Source organism: Rhynchophorus ferrugineus, unplaced genomic scaffold, assembly GCF_030347505.1.
Source record: "Rhynchophorus ferrugineus isolate W39M unplaced genomic scaffold, kcgeb_rfMv2 rfM10, whole genome shotgun sequence".
Classification (NCBI taxonomy): Eukaryota; Metazoa; Arthropoda; class Insecta; order Coleoptera; family Curculionidae; genus Rhynchophorus; species Rhynchophorus ferrugineus.
Genome location: NW_027472589.1, coordinates 13,516,900 through 13,539,688, shown reverse-complemented (window position 1 = coordinate 13,539,688; position 22,789 = coordinate 13,516,900). Strand labels below are relative to the sequence as shown.

At 33.3% G+C, this 22,789-nt stretch overlaps 1 protein-coding gene across 5 annotated transcripts in view; it reads left to right on the top strand.

Moving 5' to 3' along the window:
- Positions 1-22,789, top strand: part of LOC143204137 (protein bric-a-brac 1) — a 979,343-nt gene that overhangs the window by 950,351 nt on the left and 6,203 nt on the right. Inside the window, exons 9-12 of one of the 5 annotated variants that reach the window (XM_076416604.1) lie at positions 17,244-17,507; positions 21,022-21,170; positions 21,233-21,367; positions 21,437-21,725. In XM_076416604.1, coding sequence (XP_076272719.1) covers positions 17,244-17,507; positions 21,022-21,170; positions 21,233-21,367; positions 21,437-21,725 — 837 coding nt within the window. Of the gene's footprint in view, positions 1-17,240; positions 17,508-21,021; positions 21,171-21,229; positions 21,368-21,418; positions 21,726-22,789 lie in introns of all 5 variants that reach the window. The other 4 variants (XM_076416602.1, XM_076416603.1, XM_076416601.1 and 1 more) reach the window with 4 other exon arrangements.

The following is a 22,789-nucleotide window of genomic DNA, read 5'->3' as shown; positions in this document are numbered from 1 at the left end:
ATATTTGTTTAATTTACATGCTGTAAGGAACCATAGTGATCTATATTAATTGCACACTGTATTTAAGGTACTTAATTCGATAAGGATTAATGCCGTATTGCTTAAAATAGCTTCGTAAATAAGCCATTTTCTCACGTAAAAAGTAAACAATAAAAATGGTTAATGTGGGTTATCCCTAAAAGATAAACATATACCATCGCGGACTTTTTTGTAGACCTTTTTATGGTGTACAATACTGTAGTACATTAATTTGATCTAACTCGTAGGGTTAGGCAGCGTTTTTGCTAATTGCTAAATAAGCCTAAAGAAATAGGTTAATTTACGACATCACGTTAGAAACCTCTAAAATTAGCAATCTTTCCTTAGTATATTATGCATGTATAATACATATAAACCTTCCTCTTGAATCACTCTATCTATTGAAAAAAACCGCATCAAAATCCGTTGCGTAGTTTTAAAGATTTAAGCGCACATAGGGATATAGGGACAGAAAAGGCGACTTTGTTTTATACTATGTAGTGATGAAGATATTAGATCATTTCCCTACACTATATTCAAACGCAGCTGGTATTCATGTTTTGATATGATAGCACTAACAGTAACTAACTAAAGGAATAACTATTGGCACAATTAACAAGCCTAATTCCTCAAAATTAAAATCCTTCTGTCTAAATGTCCCATATACCTCAATCATATACAAATAGTATGTAGATCGTTGATTCAATAAGCACAATTATATATATATATATATATATATATATATATATATATATATATATATATATATATAGAATTACTGCTGTATGTATATTAAGGGAAAGCAATATCAAAATTTCATGGCAAACCAATGCTTAGAGAACAACTTACATTTTAAGTGATCGTCTGCTAATTGAATAGATGCAAATTTAAATATAGAACAGAGAGAAAACTTGTACCAAAGCGTTTTAATCGATTAAATCATCATGTGATCATTATTTGTGTCAGGGTAAAACCTAAAAGGGGTTAATAAGCTTTTATATGGTCGTGAAGAATTTTTAATATTTTCACTAATAGAAATCGCCGACTAAAATATTCATTTAAATATATTGTAAATGTAAACATTAGAGCATTTGAAAGATATCGTCTGCTTTTTTTACATCCTGGTAACTGATTATTATATCAACTTGGAGGCTTTCAAGAACGTTTGCGCCAACATTCTCAAAGACTTCGATTGGTTGATAAATTGAAGTCTGCGTTGTTATTGTGGAGATGTCTTTTTTACCTTGGAGCCCATCTTGTATACATTAATATTACATAATATAAAGTTAAGAAACTGCTTCAGTATTTTTTAGTAACTAAAGAATATTAGAAATTAAATTAATATTGAGACTGTTATTTCTTCGTGCTGAATTATGTGTTTTCTTGCTTTACGTATTTCATGCTACACTGTAGTGGAATGACGCGTTATGTTAATCCACTAAATATTATTTTATTAACCCGAAATTTTCAGAATTTAACATCGCACGATTCAACACGATTCCTAACGCCATTGCTCGATATATCTCTATTCGAATCAACAATATTTCAGATAATAATTGACAAAAACAATTGACATTGAAATCAATTGACGCAAAAATCGTGTTGAGAATCAGTGTTACTATCATATAAGAGAAGAGAATATAAAAATCCTTTCCTGTCAATTTAAACTTGACATTATTATGCGACGTATATATTTTTGTATTTTGATCCTTTCGATTTTTTAAACACACAAAATCATCGTTTGTGGCGCAGCAAAGAACAAAATTTTAGACGTGATTTTCTCGAACCCATAATACTTTTTTCGAGACGGTTGAGTGATATATTCTACCGAACAGAACAGACTAGCTTAAATTTTGATGTGAGAGCTATATATTGTTCTGTGATATCAAAGTAAAACTACGACAAAATTGTTACCATTAATGGCATTTTTTTTAAGTTAATTTATTACTACATTTCTTTTGTACTTGGATTAGTTCACAAGCAAGACGAGTGCGAGAAAATACATCAGTATGTATTCCTCAGTTATAAAATTATAATAACTTACAGCTATAGTTTACACTAAAAGTATACACTTTAAGTAAGTCCGTATGGTTTGGTTCGCTTCAATCTCCTGACATTCTGCGCGCCGTCCAGCAGTTGTATTGCTTCCGCGTTAGTATGATTTAGAAATCTTCTTTCGTGTTTCAAGGCGAAATATTGGATAACTTCGCAAATCCATTTGATTTCCAGGTCATTGTGCAGTTCTTCATTGGTTACGTAGCGATAGGGATTGGTAATCAATCGAAGAACCTTGCTTTGACGCGTTGGATGACTATTTGATTTGAATTTTTAGTACAACTCCATATTTACACCCTATAGGTCCAAATTGGCTTTATGGTCATCTTATAAATCAACCTCTTTGATTTTATATCAAGTTGAGAGTATCTTCCGACTAACCAGTATAGTTGTTTTATTATGGTTCTAATGTGTTTTGCTTTTTGTCTAACATGATGTTTCCAATTTAATCTACCGCCCAGATGGATTCCAAGGTATTTAGCTGATTCTGCTTGAGATCCATTGAGTGATATAATTTAGTTTTTATTATTTCGCCCCAATGCAAAATTAACGTGGACAGATTTGGAATTATTAAATTGAATTTTCCAATCTTTCGTCCATTTGTAGATTTTGTTGACTCCCAATTGTATTTTTTCTACTGCCCTAGGCAGAAATATGTCGTTTGCCATAATAATTGTACCATCAGCAAAGGCTCCAAGTAGTGTTTCTTTGGTTGCTCGAATATCAACAGTGTAGAGCAGATATAGGAGAGGTCCTAAGACGCTACCTTGTGAAACTCCAGCCGAAATAATTTTAAATATTGAGAACGGCATTTCGTGCGATACTCTTCTTCCGAAAAAATATGACTCCGGCAATTGACAATAGTTACGCGGTAAGAATTTGCTCATCTTACAGATTAATCCCAAATGCCAAACCCGATCAAAAGCTTGTGAGGCATCCAGGAATATTGTAATGCAGTATTTATTTTCCTCAGACGCTTTTTCAATAGACGCAGTTACTCTGTGTACTTGATCGATTATTCTGGTATTATTACAAAATGTTTAACACGTTTAAATTTTTGTTTCTCATATAGCTTTGATATTGCAGGTAGTAGCGAAATAGACTGTAAGATTCGACTTGTTTTTCAGGTGTTGAGCATAATTATTTGTGCAACTTTAAAGCATTCTAAACGGTTGGAACAATCTCCTTAGTAATTAATACATATTAGAAACAAAAATTAGTAGAGTATGTCCGATTAGTCACCATTTCCTAACGTCTTCTTTTTGCGACTCGCCAGAATACCCCACATTGCTTAAACTAAAAACGCCCACATGGACTCAGGACCAGTTGAAGGAGGCCATCGACGCGGTCGTCACCCAGAAAATGCGCTTTACCCAGGCCTCGGCCAAATACGGCATACCAAAAGGTACCCTCTACGACAACATTCTAGGTAAATCGAAACGCATGGCGGTGTTGGAGGAGGCGGGACTGACAGGGAACGAAGAGGCGGCGGTGCTGGAGTTCTGCTGCGACGTGTCGGTCTCGCCCTATAACCGTAGGACGAAGAAATCGCTCCGCGAGGTGCTCATCTACGTGGAGAAACTGCGAAGGATGAGGGATCCCGAGTTCGTTTTCACCGGCTTGTCCGGGTTTAGATGGTGGTGGGCTTTCTGTAAAAAACACAGCATAGTCTCGCTGTATTACGACAGCGGGACCGGCAGCAACGGCTCGCTGGGCCTCAACAGTACCCAATATTAGTCGTAAGCAAACAAGCAATGTTATTTTAACGAAAAGCAATATCATTATGAAGCAATGATGGGTAACGATCAACTCAATAATCGATATTATCTAGAACAACATCCTAAAACATAGTGCCTTTAATAAAAGTGAAAATATTTTATATTATGTTTATATACTGTTTATCATCAGATTTTTTATTATATCAGTTATTCTAGGTTAAGAGTTACTCGCTTGTTAAGAAAAACGACACAATTTTTTATCTGCCGTATCTGGTATCTGTATATAAGAAGACATGTGGTTTTTATTCCTTCTCCGACTTCTTTGTTATAGACCACCGCTGTGTGCATACTTATTTGCCCCCCGAAATGAAAGGGTTACATTTCTTCGGCATATTTTGTCTGATAATTTTCCCTAAAGTCAACGCATATAATTTCATCTTTCTCAGTAAGGATTTCTTTGTTTACGAAGACTTATATTTGAATTTTTGACTCAAACATTTTTCAAGATTACCTTGCGTTTCTATAATCTAGCACAAATCAAGACATATTTCTTCATATGTGTTGCAACAGGTTAAAGCCAGAAAGCCCACGTGATTTGAAACATATACTAACTTTGCATCACTGTTGCTATGTGTTGGACAAGTCAGGAGTCATTTGGTTCACAGTCTTAACAATTCCTTTTTCTTTCTTATTATGATACGATCATAAAGAACATGATAAGTATTGAGGGATAATAACGTTATTAGGAAAAAAATCGAAGATATGTGATTTTTCATCGTGAACATTGAAAATAACTCTTAACTTAGAATGGCCCATATAAGCAGGGATGGTTCGATACCTTCGATTTCGATTTACTAATGTTGTTAAGAAGGTACATGCCTCAGAATGTTAAACTTCTTTCTCGGAAATTAATCAGTTATCGTAATGTTATTCTAGAAATAGATTCATATCTCTGTTTTGAAATATTTTAAAATTTGGGGGAATGTAGAAATAATGAACTTTCCTTATGTAGGTAACTTGGTAATATTTAAAGTAAATTTTAAAAAACTAAAAGGACTCTAAAAAAATATTTTGCTGTTGGAGATATCTTGAATGTATTAACCTTAACGACACTGTTCTGAACCTATATTCTGGCGATCTTGACTGTAAGAATGTATAATTTATTATTAAGTTCTTCTACAACAGTAACAGTTTTAGCTCCATTGGCTATTACGACCCTTTTTGTTAATAAATAAAATCATCACCACTGTAACTAGGTGGCCTTATTAGTCTTCATAAATTAGATAAATGGATAGACCTTTAAATATAGATACCCTATAAAAAAATTATAAGTTTTATAAAAAAAAGTATCGATACTTGTTTTTATTTGAGTCGAATCATCCCTAATTATACAAAATGATATTGTATTAATCAATAAAAGCATATTTAATCCCATATTTGTATATATATAACAAGATGCTAAAAATGCATGTCTGTTGGCTTAATAACTAAATTTCATAGTTAAATATGCTTTTATCCACGTTTTTTTTTCATAAAATTTCTAATAGAGGTTAATTTTATCTTACAAACTAAAGCAATAATTTTGTTGGTTGAACTTTTATTTTATATACAGATATTTGTAAATACATTGGGAATAACCTGGATGCTTATTATTTTCTCTACATGGGGTCTCCATCGTTAACTCCATTCAAGACGTAACGAGTTATTATTGACGTTGATTTGTTTTCTTGCTGATGCCAATAAATAAACTCTCAACGCGATATTTACACAATATATATTACTGTATTGTTATGCCTGTATGTAGGTTATTGTTAAATTTGATTTTTGTTGTAATATAAATATGGACGGTATAATTTTGTAAATTATGTTTCGGTAGTGTTCGGATTCCATTAAGTTTTCCACGATTTTGCCTGTTCTACTTTCGATTTGAATCATTCCACTAATTTATGTTGTATAAAATGATATATTTTACTGAAGAAAAAAAAAACGTTACGTTATAGTTCTCTATTATTGTTAATGCTTTTTTTGATATATATTATGATTATTTTATAAGGGCGTTCGAATGCCTGGCCATCTACCCAGGCAACTGGTCTCGTTTTTGATGCGTATGATATTATCTGTAATAATACTATAATGAAAATAATATGGAATATTGTTTTCGTTCAACGGTTAGTAGAGAAACTCTGGGTACGCTCTGGGAAACGTTCAATTTTATATTCATAACTTATCATTAATTAATTTTCATAAATCGAAAGATATGATAAATGCTTTAGTAGGTCAAAATGTTAGAGATGGCTCTTGGCTCATATTTACTCGTAGATCGTTTCTTTGTGACAGTGCTGAGAGAAAATAATCTCTCCTTTTACAGAAAAATATACATATCCTTCACGAGTACAGTGATAGTTAAATGCTGTAGTACATCAAAATATAAGATATGACTCTTGGCTCATATCTACTCGTAAATATTTTCTTTCTCCTCAATGCTTAAGACAAAATAATCTTTCCTTTTACAGAAAAATATACATATCCTTTACGAGTACAGTGATAGTTAAATGCTGTAGTACATCAAAATGTAAGATATGACTCTTGATTCATATCTACTCGTAAATATTTTCTTTCTCCTCAATGCTTAAGACAAAAGAGTCTTTCCTTTTACAGAAAAATATACATATCCTTCACGTGTACAGTGATAGTTAAATGCTGTAGTACATCAAAATGTAAGATATGAGTCTTGGCTCATATCTACTCGTAAATATTTTCTTTCTCCTCAATGCTTAAGACAAAATAATCTTTCCTTTTACAGAAAAATATACATATCCTTTACGAGTACAGTGATAGTTAAATGCTGTAGTACATCAAAATATAAGATATGACTCTTGGCTCATATCTACTCGTAAATATTTTCTTTCTCCTCAATGCTTAAGACAAAAGAATCTTTCTTTTTACAGAAAAATATACATATCCTTTACGAGTACAGTGATAGTTAAATGCTGTAGTACATCAAAATGTAAGATATGACTCTTGACTCATATCTACTCGTAAATATTTTCTTTCTCCTCAATGCTTAAGACAAGAATCTTTCTTTTTACAGAAAAATATACATATCCTTTACGAGTACAGTGATAGTTAAATGCTGTAGTACATCAAAATATAAGATATGACTCTTGACTCATATCTACTCGTAAATATTTTCTTTCTCCTCAATGCTTAAGACAAAATAATCTTTCCTTTTACAGAAAAATATACATATCCTTTACGAGTACAGTGATAGTTAAATGCTGTAGTACATCAAAATATAAGATATGACTCTTGGCTCATATCTACTCGTAAATATTTTCTTTCTCCTCAATGCTTAAGACAAAAGAATCTTTCTTTTTACAGAAAAATATACATGTCCTTTACGAGTACAGTGATAGTTAAATGCTGTAGTACATCAAAATATAAAATATGACTCTTGGCTCATATCTACTCGTAAATATTTTCTTTCTCCTCAATGCTTAAGACAAAATAATCTTTCTTTTTACAGAAAAATATACATATCCTTTACGAGTACAGTGATAGTTAAATGCTGTAGTACATCAAAATGTAAGATATGACTCTTGACTCATATCTACTCGTAAATATTTTCTTTCTCCTCAATGCTTAAGACAAAAGAATCTTTCTTTTTACAGAAAAATATACATATCCTTTACGAGTACAGTGATAGTTAAATGCTGTAGTACATCAAAATGTAAGATATGACTCTTGACTCATATCTACTCGTAAATATTTTCTTTCTCCTCAATGCTTAAGACAAAATAATCTTTCTTTTTACAGAAAAATATACATATCCTTTACGAGTACAGTGGTAGTTAAATGCTGTAGTACATCAAAATGTAAGATATGACTCTTGAATCATATCTACTCGTAAATATTTTCTTTCTCCTCAATGCTTAAGACAAAAGAATCTTTCTTTTTACAGAAAAATATATATATCCTTTACGAGTACAGTGATAGTTAAATGCTGTAGTACATCAAAATGTAAGATATGACTCTTGACTCATATCTACTCGTAAATATTTTCTTTCTCCTCAATGCTTAAGACAAAATAATCTTTCTTTTTACAGAAAAATATACATATCCTTCACGTGTACAGTGATAGTTAAATGCTGTAGTACATCAAAATGTAAGATATGACTCTTGACTCATATCTACTCGTAAATATTTTCTTTCTCCTCAATGCTTAAGACAAAAGAGTCTTTCCTTTTACAGAAAAATATACATATCCTTTACGAGTACAGTGATAGTTAAATGCTGTAGTACATCAAAATATAAGATATGACTCTTGGCTCATATCTACTCGTAAATATTTTCTTTCTCCTCAATGCTTAAGACAAAATAATCTTTCTTTTTACAGAAAAATATACATATCCTTCACGTGTACAGTGATAGTTAAATGCTGTAGTACATCAAAATGTAAGATATGACTCTTGACTCATATCTACTCGTAAATATTTTCTTTCTCCTCAATGCTTAAGACAAAAGAGTCTTTCCTTTTACAGAAAAATATACATATCCTTTACGAGTACAGTGATAGTTAAATGCTGTAGTACATCAAAATGTAAGATATGACTCTTGACTCATATCTACTCGTAAATATTTTCTTTCTCCTCAATGCTTAAGACAAAATAATCTTTCTTTTTACAGAAAAATATACATATCCTTTACGAGTACAGTGATAGTTAAATGCTGTAGTACATCAAAATGTAAGATATGACTCTTGACTCATATCTACTCGTAAATATTTTCTTTCTCCTCAATGCTTAAGACAAAATAATCTTTCTTTTTACAGAAAAATATACATATCCTTTACGAGTACAGTGATAGTTAAATGCTGTAGTACATCAAAATGTAAGATATGACTCTTGGCTCATATCTACTCGTAAATATTTTCTTTCTCCTCAATGCTTAAGACAAAAGAGTCTTTCCTTTTACAGAAAAATATACATATCCTTCACGAGTACAGTGATAGTTAAATGCTGTAGTACATCAAAATGTAAGATATGACTCTTGGCTCATATTTACTCGTAATTTTTTTCTCTCTCCGATGCTTAGATGAAAGAATCTTTCCTTTTACCGAAAAATATACATATTCTTCACGAGTACAATAATAGTTAAATGCTAAAAAGAAAACTGAAATGTTCACGGGACAATTCATATAGTTTCTTATACACCACTTAGAATTTATAAAATCCAAAAAATAGATAATAACATGAAGAAAATTTCGTTCAACAAAAGGTCTTATCTTTTAGCCTTTATTCATCTGTAGATTCAGTTGAATTAATGTTACCTCCTACTAACTAACTGTAGCCTTTTCTTCATATTGAGAAAATTTGTTTATTCCACATGTAATGAAGAAAATACTAATTAATATGGATTGTTCTAGTTTTTGTTTACTAGCGACAGATAAATGATCTAATTTAGCTAGAATTGATATATCTGGATGCTTCGTCAATTTTTTCTATGCCCAACAACAATGGTATATGCTCAGCTACATATATCATGTCAGGCATGTGTTTTAGAAACGGTTTTGAGACCTGCTTCAGCTTCAAATAGATTCTATTTCACAAGTTGTAAAGACAACACATTTGCCAAAATCGATCGACCAAAAGTTTAATTGGTTTATTTAGTGGCATACTACATTTATTATTATTGAGATTGACCGCCTTAGTTAATTGAATCAAAGCCATTTTTAAACATTTAAAAGGTATGCAATTTTATCTAATTATGACTCTGCTGATAGTGAATAGAAATATTTTCACTGTGGAGCTATAATTGTTCGAAATTTTTTATAGAACCAAGTGTACCTAGATTTTTTCTTTACTATATATAAATAGCAATAATATTTCTATTGTTAAATAAATTCATACTCGTCAAAACCTGACCTATTTGTATCATAATTTCGACCAGAAGAGATGTATTAGAATATCATTCAGTGAAAAATTGCAATATGTATTAGGAACGAAATGAAATATAAATGTTGTAGATTTTTCTGTTGTGCTTTTTTTTGAACTCATAAATTTACAGATGAAAACGTATAAAAAATGATGTTCTGTTCATAAATAGTCGTGCCCCTTCGCACGACACCTCCCCCCCCTCGCGTCCCCCGTGACCTCGTTCCCCATAAAGAAAAAAATAAACCCGCGTAAATATATTTCATTCCCAGTCAGTCAGTCCACTTTAGAGGAAACGTTATTCAATAAAACGACTATTAATTTTAATTAAGGCCTTTTTATTTAATTTGACTCAATTATTATAAAGAAACTGGTGAGTCAGCTGGTCGATTAGAGAAATAATAAAAAAATAAATTCATCTAATGGACGTCTATTATTAATTTTCGTTGTGGATATTCTGTGGCTCGAACTCTACGTGACCTATATATAATTTTGTTTTTCAATTGTTTTCGATGATAAGTGTTTGGGGCTGATACTTCGGCCTATCCATGTCGATACCTCGGTATATCCAAGGGAATATTTTTGAGGTTCCATCAGGTAGAAATGCGCGATATTGATTGACGAAACACCTTTTGTTTTACAAGGCGGTGTAGGTGTGATTTAGGTTACCCTGTGATTTTTCTCCTCTCCATCCTTGTTTCCTATTTTCTCTTGTATCCTACTTACACTCCTACTTACATCATCATTAGCTGAGTTGCCTCATTTCAATGTACTCTTCCACTGATGCAAAGTGTTTTTCTTTACTTCTGTTTTTTTGTTTGGGCCATTTTTTCAATGCTCCTAACGTGCTTTCACGCTTTAGACTTGGCCCAGCTATCTAAATTCTGTCGGGATACTGTCAGTTTTTTATTTTATTTCTTTTTACCATCCTTAATTACCGGATAATGGCCATTGACAATTGGTTATTACAATTTGTTTGTGTATATATGTCAACATTAATTATCAAGTATGGTCCAGATACCCAAACTCTACTTGATCGCGTTCATTGTTTATGCCTCTACCGACACTTCCCGTGTCTGATCTATCTGCCTCAGTGTCGGCCTTCCTAATTACTACCTCCGCCTAGTTCTCGATCAGGTTCAGGATCTGAACTGTTATTATTCCCTTGTGCATCTCTAAATTGGTAAGACCCCACCGCCCTGCCGTACAGGTTTCTGGCCCTTGTTCTTTGGTTCAGGGTTCATTCGACCATTATGTGCTTGGTGTCCTCCACACCATCACCATATTCGCACATACCGTCATTCTCCCTTAATATAAATATGCTGATGTATGCAGCCATATTTCCGTGTCCTGTTGTTAGTTGCGCCGCCTTTCTGCTTAAGCTTATTCTCTTACATCCCACCCTCTCGCGGAAGTCATGGAGAGTTCTGTCATCGCTTGAGTTGTTTCATGCCAGCTGCCAACTGTCGATTGTTTCTCTTTTTTCTCGCGTTTGATCTGTCCCTTACTTATCCATCCCTGGTTATTTATCCATGTCTACTATCGCCTTTTTTGCCTCCTTTACCAATCTGTCTGCCCTTATCATTTGTGATGTGGACAGGCCCCTTGTCCATTGTATGTTTATATTAATAGAAATTTCACTTAGCTCTTTCAATGTCGTCCTGAGATTGTCATGTACATATGCCTCCTTTGTGAACCTGTTCGGCCCACCATAGCGCTATCTTGCTGCCCCTGTGTTAAGGCTGCCATTTAGCTTAATGCTCTACGCTGTTTCCTGTCAATTCTTTGATCTTTCCAACATGCCCACACCTACTTCTCATACCAATCTTTGTTACATCCCTAACTCTTCTGAGGTAGTTTATTTCTACTATTCTTACTTTAACCATTCTTTGAAAATGCGTTAGTGTTGGCCTGTAAATTTCTTTGTGCATTTTCATTTTGATATTTGAGTTGCTTGATATTTCTCTTCATTAAAGACAGTTGCTGTTTATAATAAAGTACAAATTCTGCTACTCATTTCCATCTTCTTCAATATGAGTATTTCTTACTTTGACTCTCCCATCACCAGACCTTCATTTTGCTTTTATTCATTATTATTTGTATTATCTTAGAATCATACTCCACCTGTGTATATTTGACATGTATTTCATTTCATCCATTAATATTATAAAGAGGGTTATGCTTAAACTTCTTCCTTAACTCAATCCTGCTTGGGATTTGAAGGTTTTTGTATTCAGTGACGGCATTGATATTTATCCCATAACAATTACTTGAATTATTCTTGCAACTTTATTACTTACACTACGTATTACATTACCTTGTTCTAGTATAATCCATAATCTCTATTTTCCTATTTTTCCCCTTTTTGGAAACCGCCTTATGATTCTGATTTTAGACGATTTTCTATAATGTGTTCATATATTTTTATGGCTGTGCCCAACTGAGTAATTATTACAGTTTCTTTTATCTCCCTTATGTATTGAAATAATAAATCCAATCACGTAGTATTCGCCCCTCTTTCCCATACTCTGTTGTAAATTTCCATTATTAGTTCAGTAGCTTTCTCATCCATTTTTTACACCTCAACCACCTTTCATTGCAATTAACTATTAGATAAGTAAATAAGTCAATTTCATGTTTGCCTAAATTAGAAGACTGTTTTATTTTCTTGTGGTAATTATGTGGTACCGATTTTCAAAATAGAATCCATGGTATTTTAACGTCTTCTTGTTACAATACATCACAATTTAATGCTATTTGAAGACGTTAAGAATTACCGATAATTTGTCATCAAAACCACATCTAGAGCCTGATACATGTTCATGATACACCTTCCAGGGTTTTTATTTTACTATTTATTAACGGATGGAATATAGTTTTCCAAAATTATATTCCGTCTTCTTCCGATTTCTCGACCATTGTCTAGTAGTCACATTGGTTCCTCGTTGGTGTGATACGTCTTTCATGTTTTATGCCGCAATTTTAAATAATAGGACTCTATTTGATTTGCATCAGTTTCTTTCTTTAAAAACTTATTCTCAAAACATTTCATCGTTTGTGACTGTGGCTGTACATTATACACATATGATTATTGTAACTAGATATTGCAGAATTTCTCTTTCTAAAAGTCCATATATTATGGTGATATAACGTTTTCAGTGCATCTTATGACTACTGTGAAGTGAAGACCAGTATTATCTTGTATTTTGTATTACAAGTTGCATATATTATACAGCAATGTTGTGAGAGTGACCGAAACAGAAAAATATTCTATTTATATGTCATTCTTCCCGAATATTGGGAGGTTTAAATCAAAACCGCATAGTAGAAGAGCTCAGCAAGTGTTCCAGGTTGGTTTTGGCATAACCACACTGACTGAGTCAAGCAGAATTCAGTAATCTTATTCCAATTATAAGGTTACATATCGACATTACCTATAAAAAGTGTCACGATACAGATCATACTGGAAATATCTTCTGACTGAAATGGCCTGTCCAATTTAAGAAATAAAAATATACGTAAGCATTATTAAAATGTTAGTTGATAAAATACCCGACGCCTTGCGAGTTGTTATCAGATAAAATCGTAACGCCTCCATACAGTGAGTCAGACATATATTCTAATTGTAGAAGAATATAAAAAGCAGACCTTAAAAATAATAATTCTCTTCCAAAATACGTACTTTCCTACCAATAAATTGAATTGTTCGAGATTTACTGCACCAAAAATGTGAAAAATGTGAATTACTTTTTCTTTTAATAACTAAACTACTATTATTTTAAATTTGGACTAGAATTCGTAAAAATCTATTTTAATTTCTTTTTATATTAGACTTAATTATGAAGAAAATATTATATTTCTATTTTCATTCTACCAAAGGTACCCGAAATAAGAGACGGTCGTTCTTACAAGTTTTAGGATCATTTCTAATGTTTGGTAGTAAATATATTTGCAGTATGATACAGAGTTTATCGCCGTATATATGACATATCGTTTTATGTGGACGCCCAATATCGATAATTTTGAGTGTAGAGAAAATCTAGAGCCAATCCAGCGACACCAGCAGGAACCTAGATGGTAAAAACTGGAAAACAATGTTCAAATATTCCTATTTACAGAGACACACACCACATCCTGCACTATATCTAATGTTTACTTCAATATTTTTTCAGGTTATTTTATTTAATTTTCATCATTATGGTAATATGAACTTTATTTTATTTTTAGTTTTATTATGTTATATTACAGTATTATATCGTTTGCTATGGCGTATATATATAGAGTCAATTTGTTTAATTAATTATACCATATAAGTGGAGCGGTGAAAAAGTACTGATTGTTTGGATTTGTTATAAACCTTCGAAAACTAAACCTGAAAAAATGTTAAGTTTGAGCTTCAGTGTCGTAATCACAGCTTGTTGTAGCTATAAGTGAACTACTAATACGAGGGTTATATGATAAGTACGTTGGTTTTGTCTTAATTTTCAATGGTTTTGTTCCGTTTTGGAAAATTGTTATTTGATCTCTGCCGTCTACTATTTTATCAATGTTCTAAACTAAGGAAAGGAAAAAAAATCATCGACTACCATCCCAATGGACATATTAACATAGTTGGTTGAGTTATCGCAACTGTTTCTTTGCAAATTAGCCATTGGAATAGTCTACAACTGTTCATAGACTCATAGAAACTTGACGTGGTTGAGTATTTTAGACCAAATCGATTAAATGTATTCGAATTTAGTTTGTGTTTTAATATTAAGGAAAGTTGAAAAGGTTTCTCTTGGGCCCTGCAACATGTACTTGACATACCACCCTCGTATGTAAGTCTCGTATTGCTGTCTTCATAAATGATCCAATTATTTTTACTTTTCAACTTATATTTTTTATGGATTCATCCACAATAGTGGAAGAATTCCTACTTTCTATAATTTTGGTTTTGATCTTCAAAAGTTTTGAAAATGTTTCATGAAAAACTGTGTTTCAGCATTGTCTAGTTGGTCTCACCAAGCTCATCTTCCATGATTATTTACCTTCTGCCTTGTGGTCATTGTTTAGTAGCTATCAGGTCATTATTAACTATTTTGTTACCTACGGCGGAAAACAAACACTATATTTTTTCTTCAGTTATTCCAAATTGGAGTCAACATCAATATGCTTTCGCTCAAGAGTAATATAGATAGGATATACAAAATAATATATCTTATTGAATATTGGCAACATTTCTTCCGTGTAAATAGTACGGCACATATGTATTGCTCAGTTTTCAGGCCAAGTCTTGTAGGTTATATTTTATGTATATTATATTCACTATTATAGTCGAAGATGATAATGCCAAAGCTCACAGACACAGCCAAAGAAGTTCAGTCTTGATTTGGAACATCATCAAACATCTTCCCTGGCCAGCACAGTCGTCAGACCTGAACATAATTGAACCATTATGGAGAGTTCAAAGCATAGAGTGAGGAGTATAATTAGATTTCCATCTCCAAACATCATTGAAGCAATTGGCCAATTATTTGGTTCATCTCCTGTATATTCAGTCCTAGTACCGTACTTGTTCCTACAAACTGTCAATAGCCCCGGGGACTACACAGGATATGGCAACGCAACTAAGGGCAATTCGTTCAGTATTACCATCGTGTCCATTGACTTCTGACACGATTCATTGTCTTGAAACCAATAAAAGTTTGTCTCATATGTTGTTTGAAGTTTAGGACCAGTAAGTTACGTTTAAAAGAGTTAGAAGTTTCTGTGTGATCTGTTATCCAATCTACAAACTATCTCCTATATTTTTACTATTTTTATAAAAATATTCAAGACTGTTAGCATTTTATATCCTATAAAAATCTATAAATGTCAAATATCATCAGATATTTCTCCAAAATACTTTTTTCATATAACAGGTCACTTGAAAAATCCCCGGCCTACCATAGTAAAACACATTTTTTGGCAATTTTTTTTTATTCAACATAATTCCCTTCAAGATTATAGCGACTCTCCAACTTTTCGGTACCATTTTTGTAGTACGGTTTGTCATTTGCTTCAAAATGGGCCTCAGTTTCGGCGATCACCTCTTCGATTTCGAAAATTTCCTCCCAGCGAGCATTCTTTTGAGATCTGAGAACAGGAAATAGTGATTGGGGGCCAGATCTGGAGAATATGGTGAATGAAGAAGCAATTCGAAGCCTAATTCATGGATTTTTGCCATCGTTTTCATTGACTTGTGGCACGGTGCATTTTCTTGGTTTTCTTTTTCTTCAAATGCGGCCGTTTTTCGGCGATTTCTTTCTTCAAACGGTCCAATAACGCTATGCAATAGTCGCGTCCTTCCTTTTTCAAGGTAGTCAATAAAAATTATTCCATGCGTATCCTAAAATACAGACGCCATAACCTTGCCAGCTGATTGTTGCGTTTTCCCACGCTTTGTAGCGGGTTCATCGTGTGCAGCCCACTCGAATGACTGTCGATTGGACTTCGGAGTGAAACGATGAAATGAGCCATGTTTCATCCATTGTGACATATCGACGCAAAAAGTCGGGTTTATTACGCTTGATCATCTTGAAATACTGCTTTGAATCATCAACTAGTCGCTGTTTTTGGTCAAAAGTGAGCTCGCGCGGCACCCACTGTGCACAGAGCTTTCTCATAGCCAAATATTCGTGATACCATTCCTCGATGGTTGATTTTCCTGGGGCAATGTCCGGAAACACGGCATCAAGCCAAGTTTTCCCTTCAAAAAGCAATATTGTATCAACACGCGAAATTCCTTTTTCAATTTTTCACAATAACAAGAGTTGCTTCAAAAAATGCTATAATTCACAAACTAATGAACCGGTAGCTGTCAAATTTATACACGCATCTTTTGAGCGTTAGGGCTCACTAAAAAACATATGGATTTATTTCTAGTAGCGCCATCTATGTGTCAGACCGATGACTTTTCAATTGACCGGTTACGAGTAAGTTCCTCTTAATACAGAAAGTTCATAAATTATTAAGGTAGCTGTGGGATCCAACATTTTTATTCTTGCTGCTTGATAATGAGTAACAAACGGAGAATTACGAAACTTGTACGCCACCACCACCTACGACCATTTATAATATTTTCTGGTTCATAAATACCATTAATTTTCGCGCGTGATATCGTTTCCACCGATCTCCATTTTAATTAAAAATGAAAAATAATAAACGTTTATTTTATATAACACCTTCTGTCTTGTGACGCCCAACAGTTCTATTGTTAGGCCCGATAAGATCTCGAAATGTACGCATAGCAAACGAATAATTTGTTTTAATTTGTTCCACGTATAATAAATATGTGTCGGTTCGAGTCACTAGATCATTTCGGAGGATGTAAAACGAGTTATTTAGTGACCGAATCTGACCGGTCTCTTGTTTCCACTTTTGATCTGGTTTTGATCTATGTACGGACTCTCGGTGAACGAAAATGGAAGCAAGGGAGGTGCGAGATATGGAGGAACACAGAACTAATGTCGTTTTTTTGTTGGCTTTTTTCTAGCAGACAGCTACCAGTATCAGTTACAGTCCATGTGGCAAAAATGTTGGAACACCAATCAGAGTCTGGTGCACAACCTACGATTTCGGGAGAGAGGACCATTGAAATCCTGGAGGCCAGAAACCATGGCGGAGGCCATCTTCTCTGTCCTGAAGGAGGGTCTGTCTTTATCGCAGGCGGCTAGGAAATACGACATACCATATCCTACGTTTGTGCTTTACGCCAACAGGGTTCACAACATGTTGGGACCATCCGCTGATGGTGGATCTGGTAAGTTTAAGCTTCAAAAATTTTTTTTCTTTAATGATCTAATCTATTAAAATATTTGAACGGCTTCCTCTGAAACCACCTTCAGTGGTTTCTAAATGAAAAATTGAATCAAATAGTGTTTGCAGGGTTCTATTTAAAATAGTTCGACACCTACAGGTCCGTTAATATGCTTATTTCTCTGGACTTTTTGTTAGAGTTCATCATACTACGCAGTGTTCTACGGTTTGTCGTAATAATATTGTAAATTATAAGAACATTTTCAATTATTTTTCTCGATTTTCAAAATCAATCAGCTTCTTTCCAATTGTTTGATGTTTATATACTTAAATTAACTTGTATTGATGTAGCTACGATACGACGTATATATATATATATATATATATATATATATATATATATAAATATTTCAAATGCAGTAGAAGAAAAACAACTTTTCTTTAGTTAAAACTGTTTACTTCGAGAGAAAGATGCAGCGACTTCTTGTAGTCGTGGTTTATGATGAAAGTCATCACCTCTTGAATGAGAAACTTTGTCCTATGGATTTAATATGAGCTAAGTTCTTAGATTCTTAAGAAACGGAACTTGTATTAAATAAAACAAAATCCAGCCAATTTTAAATCATTACATATATTTTTTTCTTTCTTTTATAAAGACCGTGAGCTAATTTCGAAGTATTCTTTAATAAAAAGGTCGATATTCAAAAGAACTTGGGTGGTATCAATTGATATAAGTAATAATTCTAAGAACCTATTGGGTTAAGACTTTCCATGTGTCCATATCACAGTAACTTTCTCTTTCAAAGTTTGATGTAAGCATTTAATTCAATTGAAGACCTATTTGAGTTTAAGCTTCAAGCAACACTTCTAAAACATTGAAATATCATGCATTTTCTAGAACAGTAACTATCAACTTTACTTTTCTATTATTTCTATTATGGAAGATAGAAGTGTTAAGGTGTTTCCTAACTTGTAATTCAAGATCTCCTAAGAAAAAATACCAGTAGTTTTGACTTCAACAAAATGACACATAATGAAAAAGAAAATAAGTTGATAGAGCATTAACAGTAATTGCAGAATTGTCTATATTTGGTGTATGCACGACATTTTTTCACGTAGTGTTTTATTTAATCATCAAATTTTGATTCAAATTCAGTGATTATCAAACCACCTCTTGTACCGCTTAGTGATGTAAGTGTATTATTTTTAGCGTCGGGAACGATCGACTGAAAATAGTCGAAACAGTCGATAGTCGCAAAACAGTTGAAACAGTCGATAACCGCAAAACAGTCAATAGTCAAAAAACTAGCTACTGAAAATAGTAATTGCACGGTTCCACTGTTTTCTTCAATTCGCGATGTCAGATGAAGATATAGGAATCCTTTCCTGTATAAATTGTGAGAAAAGAAAGGAGGGAGATAATTGCTTGGGGCAGTTTATTTTATATGTGGTTATATTTTCCAACGGCACTATAAACGAGACGGAGATGTATAAATTCCTTCACGAACTAACTTTAAAAAAGAAAAGGAAAAAAATAGTTACTGAATACTATAAGTACTAAATAATATTTATACCTAAAAACTAAAAATGTACAATAACCGTAAATACTATATAAAAATTAAACATATACATAATCATAGAAAAAAATACTAATCCATGACATAATTAAAAATGATCTGAATGAATATATATGCTTTATTTATTACTGAACGGAAATATTTTTTAACAAAAATCGAGAGAGTTATCAAAATATTACCTATTATTGCCATAAAAACAGTCAAAAGTATCCTAGTAAAGTTTCTATTTATCATTCACAATTTTCATCTTTTTTATAATACATCTTGAAAAATATCGTTCCAATGGAGTTATATTAATATATAATATATTGTTATTTACAAGCAAACTACCAAAAAAATCATAAAACTACATATATTACATATAAATCTATGTAAGCATAAATTGGGTACATTTTTGTCAAGATCGCGACTAGGACTACAGAGCCAGAACGTTAAAAATCAGTCGAATGGACGTAGAACCGAAAATAGTAACTAAAAGTACGACTGAAACCATGTATTCCTTTCACTTTTTTCGTCTCTCCTCAGTGTTCTTGCTTCAGCCAGTTAGTCAGAAGTCTTCTGAGGAAGTTCTGTGATGCATTCATCATAGGTTCGCATATCTGATTGTTCATCTGATCTGATTTTTCTCCTCTCTCCGTTCTTGCTTCCCATATTCTCTTTACATCTTTTGCGTCGCTTTTCTATAAACTTTTTTACTGATTCAATATTCAGGTATTTTCTTATTTCTTTACTTCTCATCCTATCCAGCTTTATTACATCCCAGAGTGTTCTGAGGTATCTTATTTATGCTTATATCTTACTTTTATTTCTCTTTGACGATGCCCATGTCTCATAACTGCAAATTACTTTATAAATTCTATTAGTTTTTTTTATATTTATTTAGGAATTTGCGGTACGCGTAATAATGGTACAACAAATTCACGATTTTTCCTATTCTTGCAATCATTTCCAGTCTTCGCTTCCATTACTTTCAGTTACTTTTTTTATTTTTACACCCTAAATTTGGATATTTATTATTTCTGACACTACCATCACTATAACTTTCGTTTTGTTTTTATTAATTGTTTTTCTATTTTCTCCTTATATCATATACCATCTCTTTAAACTTTTCTGTAGATATTTAGTTCTCATTGTTTCATCATTTTTGAGGTATTAGTTGCAATGATGACTTAATATTTATCCTGTATATTTCTTGAACAATTTTATTATTTACACCTCTTTGTGTTAATATAACCCATAGTGTTTCTCTTCTTACTCTGTCAAATACCTTTTCCAAATCAATAAAAGCTAGACATACCAGTTTGTTTTTGGCATTGCACTTTTTCCAGTATTTGTCTTATACTAAGTATATGGTCCTCTATAATTTTTCCTCTTGTAGTCCATTCCAAAATTCTGTTAGCGTCTTATCTACCACTGATTTTAGACGGTTTTCTATATTTTTCTCGTATATATTCATGACTGTTATTATGTTAGTATATGTATTAGTATAAAAGAGTAATCTCTTTATAATTATGACAGTCTTTTCTCTGTATCTCCATTTTTTATAAATCGAAACATTAAGTTCTATTTTCCAGTCATGTAAGATTTGTTCCTCTTTCGATACTCTATTATAACTTTCCATTAATATTTCAGTAGCTTTGGGATACATTTTTTGGAAAATGTTTTATACGTACCCATCGAAGAAGAATATCTGGATTATTTTATAACTCTCCGAAGATTAACCACTAAAAAGAACCTGACAAACTGTGTGTGTGTATATTTGAGAAAGTATGCACGTGATGTTATTCCGATAATCGTAATTTTTATTATGAATCTGAATTTTTTTATAAAAATTTTGGTAAATTACATTTCCCATTCGCCAATTTATATTACATTGTTCTTGTTTACCCTGCTGTAAATGTATATGAATTAAAAATAATAACACGTTGGTTCTTATTACAGATTTGAGGCCAAAGGGTAGAGGACGACCCCAGAGAATACTGTTGGGCGTATGGCCAGACGAACATATACGAGGGGTGATCAGAGCTGTTGTATTCAGAGATTCTCACCAGATAAAAGACGATCCGCACATGGCCTATCCGCGATTACACGTACGTATACTCTTGTTACTCTTAATTAACTTCTAAACTAACAAAACCTCTTATCTTAGCAGGATGGAGTAACGATTCAGAGCTATCCAAACAATTCCTGTAGTAACGGCGCGGATCCCAACGTCTCCCCAGGTGCAGCTGCGGCCGCCGCGGTTGCCGCTGTAGCCCAAGGCCTAAGACAGCAGATGTGCAGCATGGTAAGTTAGCTCTTACTCCGCAAGTGCAAGCTACTTCAATGAATAATGTAGAAATCTGGATATTTCCAGGTCGCGGCGGCTCACAACCAGAGTTCAGGCCACGATACCAACCCCGTCGCCAGTCTCGTCAATTCTCTGGCACTGGCAGGACACTGCGGCAACGTTCCGATACCCAGCAACGGAGCTCCGCCGATGAGCATGAGTCACATCGCATCCATGCGAAGCATGAGCAGCCCAGCCGGCAGTATACAAGACTTGCGTATCAGTCCAGCAGAATCGGCCTTGGATAGTCCCATATCATCACCACTGGGTCTCACAGTCTCCAGTAGTATGGAACCAGCCATTAATATGAATATAGGTACGTTCATACAGGGGCATATTTTCACCTTTAGTACCATTACTGGCTTCTGCAATTTGATACCCTAGTTCACAATCATGTTAATCAATTTTTTTTGTAACTGAAATTGCAACTTGATTTGTACCCTGCCGTCGTTATCAAAGCTGAAATACAGACTTTGCTTTAATTATGAGCTTCACTGAGATACTTCATTTTTCAGTATGTGTTATTTCGTCGATCAAAACATGTTTTCAGTGCATTGAAAATGTCTAAATTTATACGGAGTAAATCGTCTTTGCGGGAAATTTCACTGCAATTTGAAGAAGAATCTGCCATCCAATGATGTGTAAAGCTTATGACAACCATGCTCTATCAATTTCAACATGTGAATGCTGATTTCGACGTTTCAAAAGTGGTGATTTTGAAACAGAAGACGACAAGGAGCATCCTGGACAGCCAAAAATATCATTCACCCAAGATATCATTTACAAAATGATGATCCAAAAAGCTTGGATGTTTTATGATGTGTGGATCGATGCCAAATAACATTGAAAGTTGTGAGAAACGTGGCTTCAGCGGCAACATCGGAAAGGTTTTCAGCATCGTATTATTACTGATGATGAAAAGTTACATTACATTACGATAATCCTAAGAAAAACAAATTATGGTAACGTCCAGGGCTGGAATTGGCTTGTTGAATCCCCTCCTTGTCTACTACCCCAATTTTCCCTCTTGCGCCTTCACTACCCCCTTCATAAACATATCTTTATGTCAATTTTATACAATAGAACATTGTCCTTACTTTATTCGGTCCAAGTTTTGTAAACTTATCCACTCTCTTGAACGACTGTCCACGGCTCACCCAGATTAGAACTGAGTATAGGTTCTAACATTTTATTTGTTTATTAATTTATTACTTTATATTTACTCTTTATGTCTGTCCCCGTCCCCTTTAGATCAATACCATACTATTGTATAGTCGCGAAATGACGACAACCGTCAAAGCGAATGAAAAAATTATGGGAAGCTGATGATGAAAAGTTACATTACAACATTACGATAATCCTAAGAAAAACAAATTATGG